Consider the following 14,061-nt stretch of genomic DNA (forward strand, 5'->3'; position numbering starts at 1 on the left):
GAATTTACCCTACTGTTATACTCACATCTGTGCACAAAGATATATGCACAGGATGGTCACTGAAGCTGTGGGTGAAATAGAAGAAGACTGAAAACAACCTAAATGATCATAAGTAGGAGAAAGGCAAATAAATTGCATTTTATATGGAATACTGTGTAGCCCTTAGCAAGAATGATGGATGGGTAAAAATAATCTGAACACTATATTGTTTTTAAAAAGCCATATAGAGTGTATAGGAAATGTATAGCATTCTATGCTTGGCTTATGCGTGAATATGTATAAAATAATTCTGGAAGGGTAAAGAAGAAACTATTAACCATGATTATCTATAAAAAGGAGAGTTGGGTGACTAAGACAGAATAAGATAGAGACTTATCTTCATTGTTTACTTAATTTATATATTTTAAATGTGTGTGACTAGTTTTCATGATCTATCATAATTAATTCACTTTTGTTTTAATTAATGAATGGATAACTATCCTTGGAAGATGCCTTGATAAACAAAAAGACTCTAGGGCGACAGGTAAGCTCAGTTGGTTAGAGTGCATGCTCTTAACCACAAGGTTGCCAGTTCAATTCCCACACGGGCCAGTGACCTGCACCTTTCATAACTAGATTGAAGACAACAACTTGAGCTGAGCTGCTGCTGAGCTGCTGGGGGGGCAGCCGGATGGCTCAGTTGGTTAGAGCGTGTGCTCTTAACAACAAGGTTGCCAGTTCGATTCCCACATGGGATGGTGGGCTGTGCCCCCTGCAACTAGATTGAAAATGGCGACTGGACTCAGAGCTGAGCTGTGCCCTTCACAACTAGATTGAAGGACAACGACTTGACTTGGAGCTGATGGGTCCTGGAAAAAAACACACTGTTACCCAATAAAAACATTTTTTTAATTTGAAAAAAAAAAATAGAAGACTGCAAGTAGAATAAGGCCATGATCCTGATAGGTGTTGCCAAGTGGAGGCCTGTGGAAAAGTACAGCCCTGGCACTTGGAGTTAGGCAGCTGAGCCTTGCAGTCTCATCCTGCAGGTGTATAGAGGGTGCTGTGTTGGTGCTGGGTATTCATATAGGAAGAACAGTCTGTGGTGGAATAAGACACATGTTTGCTAGCCTGGCACGTCCACAGCTCAACAATTGTGACAAACTCAGAAATGTAAAGAAAATGTCACTGTGTCTCACGTTGGCCTGCTGTATGCAGGACACTTGGAAACAGGGAACTATGAGATGCAGAGCCTTGGAATGGTCCGTGGAGTGAGCAGAACTTCATTCCTATTCTGGTAAAGCTACCTACATCCTTTGTGGCCTTAGGTACTTATTTATTTATTTTTCCTAAAAAGAAGTATATTAGGCACTTCCCCTGATTATAATTTAATCTACATTAACTTTTTTTTCCCTTTTTTTATTTATTTATTGGGGTGACAATTGTTAGTAAAATTACATAGATTTCAGGTGTACAATTCTGCATTACATCATCTATAAATCACATTGTGTATTCACCACCCAGAGTCAGTTCTCCTTCCATCACCATATATTTGATCCCCCTTACCCTCATCTCCCACCCCCCACCCCCCTTACCCTCTGGTAACCACTAAACTATTGTCTGTGACAATACATTAACTTTTAAAATAGAAATATATAGAGTGAAAAGCAAAAGCCCCTCATAGATCTCTTAATTTTTCTCCTCTGCCTCCTGCCCCACTTTGGCAATCACTGTTTATGGCTTGATCTTATTTCCTTCAAAATTTTAATAAATATGCCTAATCATTTAAGAGAACGGGGATCCTATTATACATTATATTTTCTCCCTGTATGCATTATAGGCCATGAGTCAGCAAACTTTTTCCAGAAAAGGTAAGATAGTATTTTAGGCTTTAACTGCCATACAGTCTCAGTTGCAATTACTCATCTAGGCTGTTACAGCAGGAAATCATCTATAGATGATACATAATGAATGGGCATAGGCGTGTTCCAATAAAACTTTACTTACAAAAGCAGGCCACATGTGGCCTACAAGACATAGTTTCTCAACCCCTGATATACATAAATTTACTTTGCCTTTTTTACTAGGTGCCTAGTACACCATTGAATGGATGAATGAATTCACTTAACTCATCCCCCATTGATAAATATCTACAATCATTTTATTTAGCAGCCCTCTTAACCATGCATTCTGTATAGATTAGTTGGATTAGCTGATGCTCTCTCTCTAGCCCCCTGTGGACATGCTCACTGCTTTCCGTGCTGCACTGACATTTTACATCTTGAGGCTGGATTTTACTCCCATTGCCTTTTTGTGCTTTCACCACGAGCATAGCACCAGTCCCAAGCTTGTTCAGACCTTTGTACTTATTCTCGTAGCATGCGATTTAATGAAACAGTATGTTAACCGAACAAGTGGAAGCACAAGAAAGAGATCAGTGATTCTACAAAAACAAAGTTGGTTCTTTTTGGAAAGACCTGATTAAGGAAAATTGCTTTCTAAAAATATCTGTCAAATTAGCTATAGGTGAGATAATGATAACAGATTGAAAAACAAAGAGCATGAGGTGGGCAGTGGGTGTGCAGGTCCCCACATTAGCTCTTTGCATAGAGCAGGCCGAGCTGCAAGGGTGCGTCTGGGCACAGGCATTGCCCTGCTTCCTCCACAATTTTCAGAGGCTGGACTGGACAGGCAACTGCCTTCTGCCCGATGATGCCCCATGCTCCCATCTAGCCCAACCATTCTTTTAGGGTCTTTGTATCTTTCCAGATACCTCTTATCTCTGATTTTTAGCCTCCGTTTTCAGACTCTCTGAATGTGAAATGTTAGTTAGCATGGGATTCTATTTCTTCTCTCAAAGGCCTTGTCCATTACCATTTAAAATAGTGGTAAGCCCATATTTACATTTTTGATGTTGTTCATGCTTTATTTCTTTTGTACACTGCCTATTCTGTTCCTCCCTAGTTTTTTTCCCAGGCAGAATCTATCTCATCTGACATCGCAAAGCAGTTAACATTGATTCTGGTGAATGGTCTACTTTGATTTTTGCTACAGGGAGATTTTAACACAAATTCACATATATTGTTTTTCTCAACAAATAGAAAAATATGTTCCACATTCATTGTGGTGCGGATGCCGGGCCTGTTATTCTGTAACTCACTGTCTCATCTCTTTTATTTGCGTTCTCTGTCACTGTCGATCTTTTCCTAATACTTCATCCTTTATGCAGCCTTCTTCCTTGGAGCCGAATTTGGCAGTGGAGTTTGCCTAACTAATGGGGACCATATGCTCTGCAATCACATTCCCCAACAACATTCAGATTTGTTAGCAAATATTGGAGAAGGCAAGTTGAGAGACTGGAGTGCAAAGACTGTCAGGAATTCTGGCACATTCTGACAGGTAAACCTGCTTTTGCTGACCCCTGTGAATGAGTTCCAGTTTGGGCTGGTATTGGCTTAGGTAGAACAGGGTTTGCCTTTGAAAGTATCAGTGAATTAATTGGCAGATTGTTCTTCAAATGGCTAATGTCTCTCTTACGTGTTCCCAATGGCATACTGTACTTACCCCTACAGATCCATTTTTAATACATGAAAATGACCTGTTTATTTGTTGGTTCCATTCCTTCCCAGACTGGAGACTGGGGTCGTGATGTCATTCACTGTTGTAGCCCCAGCTCCCGTAGAGGAATGTAAACATAATAGCTAGTCAGTAAATACTTGGTTGATGTGATGAATGCATGAGAACTTCTAGAACACAGTAAACGCCAGTACATTAGATATATATATATAACTTGGATGGCTTTTTTCCACTCTCCAACTACTTCCCTTCTTCCAGGCTAGACCAGCCTTAACCTTGGGAGTCCAGCTTCGCTGAAGGAGACCAAATTCATAGGATTCTGGCCCCAAATCATGGCCCTAAAATTGCAGTACTAATTACTAAGAGGTCTATTTCGGCCTTGAGGTGAAGTCCGTCTATCACCCTGTTGAAGGTGAGTGTGGGGCAGCATGAGCCCAACCTTAGCATGTTGTCCTGGGTTTTGATAAGTTAAGTGCAAAGTAAAGGAACATTGTTTCAGGGTGCAGTTGTCAAGAAAGGGTACCTAGCTTGGCAGCAGGTGGCTGAGGAGAGAAACGTCCTAACTTTGCCAGGGCCTATCTGAAGGCTGCCCATTACTATAGAGGCCTGCATGCTGGCGCCTCCTGCAGGAGCATGTGGCCCCTCTGGCGGTGGTGTGGCCCTGTAGGGATTCTCAAGCACCACATCTAATGACAGTGCTTCTTCTTTCCCCCACTGTCCATTGCAGCCTTGGGCTGGCAGCCCCTGACAGTGTCCTTGGCGATGTGGGAATCTACTTGTACTCAAAGCTGGAAAGGCGAGCCCATGCGTGGTTCTATCAGTCCCTAACTTTGCCTTCATCAGAGAGAGCAAAAGCAGGCTGCCCAAAACTAAGGGACTTGGCTATAGTCATCCCCCACCACTCCCGTGGCCGTGTGGGTGCTACAGAGACATGAGAAAGACCTGTTTTAGAACACAAATACATAAATTTTTAATCTGCGAAAAATACAAAATGAAACCATGTACAAGTTATGTACAAACCCTTTTTACAAGACAAGAGAGTTATCACTGGTTGTTACAGATGACAAAGTTGGGTAGATCATTTCAGAGCACCAGCCTTTATTCTCTCCAATTCCTGCTCGGTCATAGCAATTAATTTTAATCGTAATTGTAATGCCAACAATCGAAAGTTTGAAAAACAGATGAATAAACCACGCTCTTTTTCCTTAATGAACATATTGGCTGCCCTCTCTGTAAGTGTACTTTTTTTTTTTTTTTTTTTTGTCTCCTGAAGTAATGTTGAGTGCAGGTTTTGGTGTTAAGTGGGGGAAAGTTTCTTTTCAGCATCTGGGTGGTGGGATGTGGGCCAGAAGTTTTAGGCAGGATGTAATCGTGCCACCTGGGAATGAAACATTTTTAATTAAGATTTCCAGGCAGATCTTGGTTTATGTTTGACATGTTGCAGTTCTGGTCAAATGTGTCTCAGGCCATACTTGGCGGAAGGAAGGGAAGGGGGACAGGCTGTTCTGGGGCAGCCAGGGCTTTGGTTTACTGTGGAAGTGGGGCTCCATCAAACTTGTTGGCAAGGCTTCCTTACCTGCTGGCTGCCTTCTCACATTGACCCTGAATCCCATGTGAGGAAAACTCTGGTTTTCTTTGGCAGGCATGTGTCAGTGCCATGTCTACATTTCTGTCTAAGATTCTGAACAGCGGGCCCAGTAATGCTTCCTCAGGCAAGCACACTGGAGAGCTTTGGGGTCATTTGTGTCCTTGTTCTGCAGAATAACAAGGTGGAGGAGAAGAAACGCAGAAGTCCTCAAGGGGATAAACAGACCAAAGAAATCCTTTTAAAATGTAAAATCTACCTAGAAATTAAAGTCGGTTTTCACCAGGTCAAAACACTAAAACCTCTTTCCCCATGCTGCCTGTCAAGAAAAGCCACCGAAGCAAACTGATTGCAGTATTTAAGAACGCTGAAACCAAAGCTGCAAGGATGTGTGCTGTTCAGGGGTGAGGGAAGATGAGACACAATGGAGCTTCATGAACAAAGAGGTGAGAGAAAGGGCCCACCTCACAATCCCTCTCTTTTGAGTCCTTCTCCAAGAAGAGTGCCACGGACCCAGAAGTCCTGGGCAAACGCCATTGCCCCTGGTGCCCAAAGTAACACACAGTGGCTGCCTGACTGCCCACCCCGAGCCAGGCCTCATGACAACCTCTGGGGGATAAAGACACATGAGCAAATTCCTGCTCTTGTCAAGTGAGTCCTTTTACTTCTGTGTTACCATCTCCAACATCCTTCCTCTCCAGCCTCATAGATGACCTGCCCTCTCTATCTTAACGTTCCCCTGTTTTGTTTCCCATTTTCCTGGCTCGAGAATACCCCAAATCTCCTATCCCAAGACTACCTACTTCATTTGTTCCTTTTAGTCCCTAAAAATATGTAGCCCCTATCAATGTTCTGATCTTCCACACCTACACTTTCTCCTTTGGAGAACTCAGCCACGCTCCCCACTTTACAAGTACCTCTGCGGGTGTGACTTCTAAATCCACAGGGATTGGATTTGGAACCCTCTCCTCAGCTCTGCTTTCCAGTTGCCTTTTGCCTGCAAAACTGTCCCTTATGGCTAACTCTCAGCTTCTCCCACTCTAAATGAAGCCCATGCAACATGTCTCAGTGCCTGCATTTGCTGACCCCCTATCTGTCTTCTTTTCTTCTTTCTTAGTTCTACACATGGTTCTTCCCTTGAGGTCCAAATTCAGTGTTTCTTTCACAAAGAACCTTTTCCCAACAGTCATTGTCCCAACACCCCGCCCCACACCAGCCCCTAAAACTCCATCTAAGCTGCTACAACTATTACGATCCCTGGCGTGCTTCACATGCTGATTCTGCACCCCTGAGGACTTGATGCTACTGAGAAAATGCTCAGGTCTGCACACACGCTCATGATGACTTCCGGGAAGAACTGCCATCTCAAAACTTTCAACCTGAAAAATGCACAGACATTGGTGTTCATCACTCTCCGTTTAAAACTTTTAGTGGCTTTCTATGACTTTCTAAATCAAGTCTCAACCTTTTAGCCTGGCCCTTAAGCCTATGTACTACTTCTTAGCCTCTTCTACGAAGGCTCATTTCAGTTTTCCTCAGCTCCCCTGTGTGAACTGGCCACCGTAGACAAAATGGTCTATGTATTGCAATCACATTTCTACCAATGAGCCATGGCCCATTAAACCTCCTCTTTCTGGGAAAACCCTCATGTTCCACATCTCTCCAGTCATTCATTGCCTATTGAAATACCTCCAAAACCCATCAAGCATTATATTCCTCTGTATTCTTCCCAACCCACATAGTTCAATGCAACCTCCTCCTTCTTTCAACCCAAAGCACTAACTCGTGCCACGATGTGCATGCTCCTGGCTGATGGTGCTTTAAAATGCTGTTTATATCCTTTTGCTTTTGTTCTTTCTTCCTCGCTCCTTGATGGATGTCCTGAGTTTGGTCCGTCTTTAGACACAGAAGTCTCAGGCTCATTTTCATGCTAACACATGAGGCAAAACAAGAAGGGCTGGTACGCACAGTCAGACTTAAAATTCCTCCCCAGCCTAACCACTGGAGGCTGTGATATCATGGGGTTTTCACCTGTTGCAGGGCTAACGGGCTGCTCTTTGGGAAATACGGGCTGCTTTCTCTCTGTATGTGTTCCAAGCAAGCTTACCACAGGAATGGCAAATTATGCTCCATCTTTCCTTGGGAAATTAAATTAAAGTGTTCTCTGAATTGTCTTGTTTTATGGCAATTTTGAAAATAATAACTGATATTGCATGGGCAACAACCAGTCAAAACAGATTTCACTTGAACAATCAATATGACCACGGTAGTATAGAATGGCTAGAAATCATTTCTAATTACTAGTCTCTCATAAATAAATACAAAGGGCCACCTCACCTCTTCAAATGAACATGGGATTTAAATGTTAAATCACCTCTACTGGATAGGAAAAAAATGCCCTTCGGGAACATGGGTGAGTAGGGGAGGGGCAGAAAGGCAGTTTACCAGGTAAGTTGTAAGTGAATTCTCAGTTTCATCTATTTTTTAAAGATGATGAGTCAAGCTACTACTAAGGGTCCTTTAAATGGTGTCATTGAGGGTGTCATGCGTGGTCTCTGGTCCCGCTCCCCACGTAAGAACACAGGACATGGTGAGGCCAAAAAGGAACACCCATGGAGCCACAGATAGGGGAGTCATACCCCTAAGGTCTCACTGGAGGCTGGGCTGAAGACACAGGAAGCAGGAGCCACATGATCGGCAACCCACCGTCCGCTTCTCTGCCAACCAACCTCACTTGCTAGCTGCAATCCGCCTCTCTGTAATCCACAATCTGTGCTTGCTAGTTCAGCCACCATCTTCTTGCTAGCCCCCATTTGCTGCTAGTGTAGCCACAGCAGTTATATCAGTGGCTAATGGCTCACTGGTAACAGCTGATGGCCAACTAGTCACAGCTGATGACCCGAGCCAGCACCTTTCCATGTGAGACCGAGAGCCTGGAAACTGCTCTCTGGGACTCTGTCCCCACAAAGGGCCACTGTGATTGGTGAGTTTACCACCATTCCAAAGGCAGCAAATAGGAAAAGAATAGAAAAAAGAGTATAGGGCCAGAATAGAAAGTAGACAGATTCTGCACTGGAACTTCATGTCTAATTTGAATAGATTTGCTTAGTCTCCTATGAAAACTGGTTCACATCCCAGTCAATTGGCTTGATATTCTTTATTTCTCTCTCTTCCTACCTCTTTTCCTCCCTTTGTCCCTCCCTTCTTTTTTTAATTTACCAAGGTTCTCTTTGGCAATGAAAAATGATAGATCAAAATTAGACTCTATGAATATAAGTAGCAAGGAGATAGTTAATGTACTAATGGAAGAAAAAAAAAAAACATCGAATAAACAGAGGATAGAAAAATGAAATGATAATTAAGACTAGTTTCTCCCTGAAGCCTAAATCCACATGCAGAAACAAAACCGAAGAAAACTTCAGGAATCCAGAATCCATGAGTCTCAAACTACACATTGGAAATTGGAGTGATGGGTCAGAAGTGAAGGGGTTGATCAAAACTGAGCCTCGAACCAAGAAAACGGGCAGGCAGGAATGAGATTGCAAAGAAAACCCTAGAAACACACACACAAAATCTGATCAATGGGATCCAGGAAAATGTGAATTTTCAAATATGCATTTTGAACCTAAGGAGACTCCAAAGGGTAGAGCAGAAGAATGAACCCAACTGTGATGTGTCCAGAGCAGAAGTGTACAGTCCCCTAGGAGCCCTGCTTGGGTGATGCAGCAAGGGGAACTACCATTCTAGCACAGCACAAGATGGTCGCCCAGGGCTTGTTCCCATGCTCCCACTCCTAACTTAATCATGTCCTCTCAGATCTCAAAGGGACCTTGGGGTCATCTAGATGAATCACTCTCATTTACAAATGTGGTTACTGAGACTCAGAGAGTTTACACAACACTTCAATGTGCGTCACTAGTTATTTGCAGACGTAGCTCGAAAATGCTCATATTAAACCATAAGTAGGAAAGTCGGATTCTTTCACCTTTCAACATGAAAATATCCCCAATTTTCTTACACTTTCTCACTTCCCCCTTTCCAATCCTAGCCAGTTTGAATTCGCAGTTTAACTCTTCAACTAAATTTTGAACCAAGTATATTATAAGATGCCCCAGCCTCTCAAAGGACAGGGTTTCTGGGTATTCCCCAAAATGCCTTAGTTGCAATCAGTTTTGAAGTGTCTTATATTGACTCAAGGTGATATTTTAAAATACAAAATTGCTCAGACAAAAGTAAAAGTATCCTTAAAAAGAAAGATAATGATGGTGATGATGCCTTTATAAGCAGGTGCTTTCTGCTTTTCAAAGAGCCCGTTGGTGAGTCTTTGATTCCTTAAGCACCAAGAGTCTTTAGTTTGGGGAAATGACTTTCTTGGAATCCTAAACTGGGATGGGAGACCAGAGCCTCAGAACACTGTCTGTACCAATGATGACCATTGGTCTATGCTGAATTTATCCAGAAAGACGAGTCTGTCCCTGTGGGATGGGATGAGCTCTCCCTCAGGGCCAGAGAGCTCAACAAGTAGGGACAACCCAGGAAGCTCTCATGCTCCCCTGAGCCCTTTAGTGCTCTTACAATCTTGTTTCTGTTTTCATTTCGTTTTCAACCTACTGGGAAGCAGCTTTCTCCAAAGGAGCCAACAACCAATTATTTGCATACATCCTTAAAAATATGTCTGATTTTATTTTCTGGCCCAGAACAATCCATTATTACAAAGCCAAAACAGCATGAGCTTGCTGTTATACCTTAGAAGAAAACGGATTCCCGCTAACTAGTTTTCTAGTAAAAAACCATCTTAGCCATTTGGATAAAAGCAAAAGTTCAGATTCAAATCTCTAGCCACGATGGGCATGGAGTTTCCATTTCCGCTTCCAGACTGACTTGGTATGGAGAGATTGAAAAGAGAGGGCAGCGGGCATGGGACCCTGTTGCCTAAATTCCTCTAAGACCCCTTAGGTGACCATCACTTGCCAGAGGAGACCAAATCATTATGAAAAATTCAGAAATGCTTCTCAGGAACTAGAGTCCACCAGAGTTCATAAGGGAAAGAAGAGCGTGGGTTGATGTGAATGTACTAAGGTGACCCCAATGCAAAATCATTATGTAGAAGCAGATCCAGCTTTCAGGAAAGTTGTAAAATCCTAGCAAGGGTTTCACCCCACAAACCCATTTTATTTCTGTTGGAAACCAGGAAATGTTATAAGCCTGAATATAGACTGCTGACGTCATTTTAGTCTGCTGAATAGACTAGTGATTGGTTATAAGTAGTTTTTAAACAATCCAATTGAACATACATTATATTCACAATACTTTGATAGAACTAATTCTACAAAATGTGACAACACAGTCTGACAAGTGACTTCAGGATGGCGCCTAGGAGGTGGACGTACGACTACACCGGCTCTGCAGGGAGTGGATGGAGCTGGAAGCTCATTTTGCCTACGTTGGTAATTGGTGTACTTCATGTGGACCTATGTTTTCATGGTGAGTTCATTGCTTGGCTTTGATCGGATTTGCACTAACATACTAGGGCAACACCAGGTCATGGTCTAAAGAATTAATGGAATCAAGGTATCATGGGACTTTGGAGGAGATCTTGGTAAGTTTGGCTTCTTCAAGTGCCCACAGATTCAGCACATAAAAATCACTGTCACAGCCATGCTTCTCCAGAGATCCCGATGATTGTACCAAAGATTGATAATTTTGAAGTTAGAAGACTTGCTAAATCGTTTGGAACGTAACAATAGCCGGGATGACTGTACACTGAGCATGCGAGCGACAACAGAGCTCTGAGACATGGTAATTGTGTCTGATGGCTAGAAAAATCTTTTGACCACAGTTGGAAGTGGCTGATACATTTGATTTGATTTCATTGCTGGTAATATTCAAAGGACTTTTTTAACAATCTGTTTTAAGTGCATTCGTTGCTTTCCTTTTGTTGTTACTATTTTTTTTTTATATTGTTGTAGTAAGTTTGTGTGTTTTGTCCCAGCAACTAAAGGAAAGCCTGCAAAACTAAAATCTGGGTAAAAGTTGTCTCCTTGATCATAGACATTTTCTGACTTTTAAAGAAAAATTCAGTGAGAAGAATGAATGTATTATCACATCCTATTGTTAAGCAAAACTACTCATTAGTATTTATAAACTTTCAAACTGAAAGCTCTGACACATGGGGAATAGGGAGAAAGTCCACTTCCAAAGTTGAAATTACTTGCGTGGATGGTTTGGAGACATGAAATGAGAAGTATAACAGCAGGTAGGAGTCCCCACCATCAGAACAACAAACAGACCAATGTCTTGCGAGCATCTGGCCCTCAACTTCCATGTCCCAGGCATGCTCCCCACCCTCCTGGGATTGTTAGGCAGCTGGGTTAACCTGATCTGCCAACTGTAGAAAAGCTGCAAGAAGGTCTTCCTTTTAAGGGATATGAACATAGGGATAAAAGATACAGAATGAAAACTAAAACTACAAAAATATGACTTTCAACTGTGAAAATAAATGTTTCCATTTATTAAGAGCTGGTGTCAATGCAGCCAAAATACACACCCATCCAGGAAATTCACCTGCCCCCATTTGTCTTCTTTGTTGAATTTACTAAAATACATGTTTACATCATTGAACCATTTTAAAATGGTTTTAATAATCCATTTCCCATCATTACAATTAATTGTGGTGGTGACCATCATTCTCCTCAAAGAAAAAGAAGAGATACACGCATTAAGGAGTCTGGCCACTTATTCATTTTGATTTTGCATTGTTTAGATATAGGGAAGATATTTGACAATGAAAAAAAGGAAAAATAGATTTTCTTTCTAATAAATAAAAATAATTTAAAATGCTAGAGGCTATACATGACTATTTTAGTATGTTCATTTATAAATGAAATCATTTTCTTTTCCAAAATACATGGAAGCAATATTCAAGGCAGACAAAGAGAAAGATCTGTCTACTTTATTTTTCTTGCAAATCTCGCTTATCCTAAGGTTTCCACCAGTGATTCGGCATGTAAGAGGAAGAAAAGTCACATCACCATTTATGAAGTTTGTCAGGCTTTAAAAAAATAGTTCTGGTCTCCTGGGAGTCAACATTCATCTTCAACTTCTCTGATTGGTGGAATCAAGCTGCTTGTGGATTTATATTGGTTGATCTGGTTAGCCATGTGGGTACTCATGGGCTTGATTTGAATGTTTCTGGGATAGGCATTATCCGGTTCATCTGTAAACCATTTCTTTTCTGCTAAAGGGCAAAATGGATAGAGAAGAAGAAGGAGAAATAAGAAGCTTAATTAGTCCTAGGGTAAAGCCTTTGGAAAGTTCATTGAAAAATGCAAAAGGTAATAGATAGAAGTTGACAGTGAGTCATTGCTAAGAGAGACAGTGCAATGTAGGGAGAACCCCAGAACCTGAAACATACCTCTGTTGCCATAGCAAGTGATGACCAATGGGCCAGTAGGACTCGAGGCACAATGGGTGGACCTCAGAGAATAAAGAGAAGTTGGAAAGCGAACTCTGGCGAGGTTCTCTGGGGTTCCTTTGTGGCCTGAAAAGCTCTGGTGTGAAGGAGATGCTGATAGATCACATATTGGGTACAGACATTGTGCCTGCGGAAAGGTTTGTGCATCCGTTGATTTGAATGGACTAGAAGGAGCATGTGTCTGTCACAGACACATCTCGAATCATATGCAAGATCTCCTTCTCCCAGCCTTTATGTGGCTTTGCTTGTAAAAAGCACACTGCAAATACATCTCAACTATTCCATTCTTCTCTTTCTTTTGCAGCCAGTTTCAAGGGTCTTAAAGTAAGCCCACAGAATTTGCTAGCCAATGAGAGTGAAAATCAGATAGCAAACAATGTTTTAAGAGGATTTTTGAGGTGGCTTTTATTTCAAGAAAGAAAAGTCTGTGTTGGTATAAAGTTATGAAAAGAATTTCTAGTGGCACCATCTTAACTGACTATAATAACCCACACTGTTGACAAGGGAGCTAGAAGAAGTCTTGGCATTTCATTTCCACCCTAAAGGCAGGGATGGCTGAGAAAGAATGCTGAGCCAGGGCGTTCGGGGGCTGGGGTGGGAATGAAAATGGCCAGCATCCTCTTAACAGTTCAGAGTTATTTTACAAGACTCAGCCCTCATCCTCGTCCCTTTCTAGGATTGACATTTTCTGGAAAATAGGCCATGTGTATAGATATGAAGAGATTGGGTGAATAGGACATTCTAACTTGGGAATCACTCGCCTCATTTTAGTGACTTAGGAAAAGAAAAGAAAATGAGAAAAGCTTTCATGCACACCCACTGCTATAGAGACAATGACCTCTCCGGCCTCCTCTTCTGCCTAGCAGAACAATTCATAACTGTCTTGTCAGTGGTCCTGGACTGATATGTTCACAAAAATTGCTCACCTGGCTTGACAGTGTGTGTGTGTGTGTGTGTGTGTGTGTGTGTGTGTGTGTGTGTGTGTGTGTCCCTCTGTGGCGACTGATTTATAAACTCAGCATCTATCATCAGCTCATGACCACACTGCTTATTTTAATTTGGTCCATAGGTTTCTTTGCTGGGTCAAGTACCCTGAGCCCTCAATGTAACCACTATCGCTGGAGCGAGGCTGTGCCTTGGTGAAATCTTACTCACTACCCTTTGTTCAGCAGCTCAGTTTACCCCCCAGGAAACTTACTGCCTCTTGGATCACTCTCTACCCCCCTGTCTCCTGCTCTGGCTCTCTCACCTATTATAATTAAGTTCACTTTGATTTGAACAGATTGGACGATAGGAATTCATAATGCTACATCCTCACAGTGAAGCTAACTGATTAAGTGCTTTAAATTATTCCCCCTGACAGAATGATAAAGTTACAATCTGCTCTGAGATGATCTACAGCTTGCCAGACTCCTACAGCTTCTTTCTACATTCATTTATCTTTTTG

General features: G+C 42.0%; 1 protein-coding gene across 33 annotated transcripts in view; it reads right to left on the reverse strand.

Annotated features, from left to right (window-relative positions):
* Positions 1–4,500: 4,500 nt before the first annotated feature.
* KCNMA1 (potassium calcium-activated channel subfamily M alpha 1) overlaps positions 4,501–14,061 on the reverse strand; it is a 713,000-nt gene continuing 703,439 nt past the window's right edge. For 20 of the 33 annotated variants that reach the window (XM_074339645.2, XM_074339640.2, XM_074339642.2 and 17 more), the window contains one exon: positions 4,501–12,377. In XM_074339645.2, coding sequence (XP_074195746.1) covers positions 12,223–12,377 — 155 coding nt within the window. In that variant the 3' untranslated portion in view covers positions 4,501–12,222. The remainder of the gene's footprint in view (positions 12,378–14,061) is intronic. The other 13 variants (XM_074339646.2, XM_074339641.2, XM_074339666.2 and 10 more) reach the window with 1 other exon arrangement.

This window comes from Rhinolophus sinicus, chromosome 15, assembly GCF_057876585.1.
Source record: "Rhinolophus sinicus isolate RSI-liver-muscle chromosome 15, RSI-T2T, whole genome shotgun sequence".
Taxonomy (NCBI): Eukaryota; Metazoa; Chordata; class Mammalia; order Chiroptera; family Rhinolophidae; genus Rhinolophus; species Rhinolophus sinicus.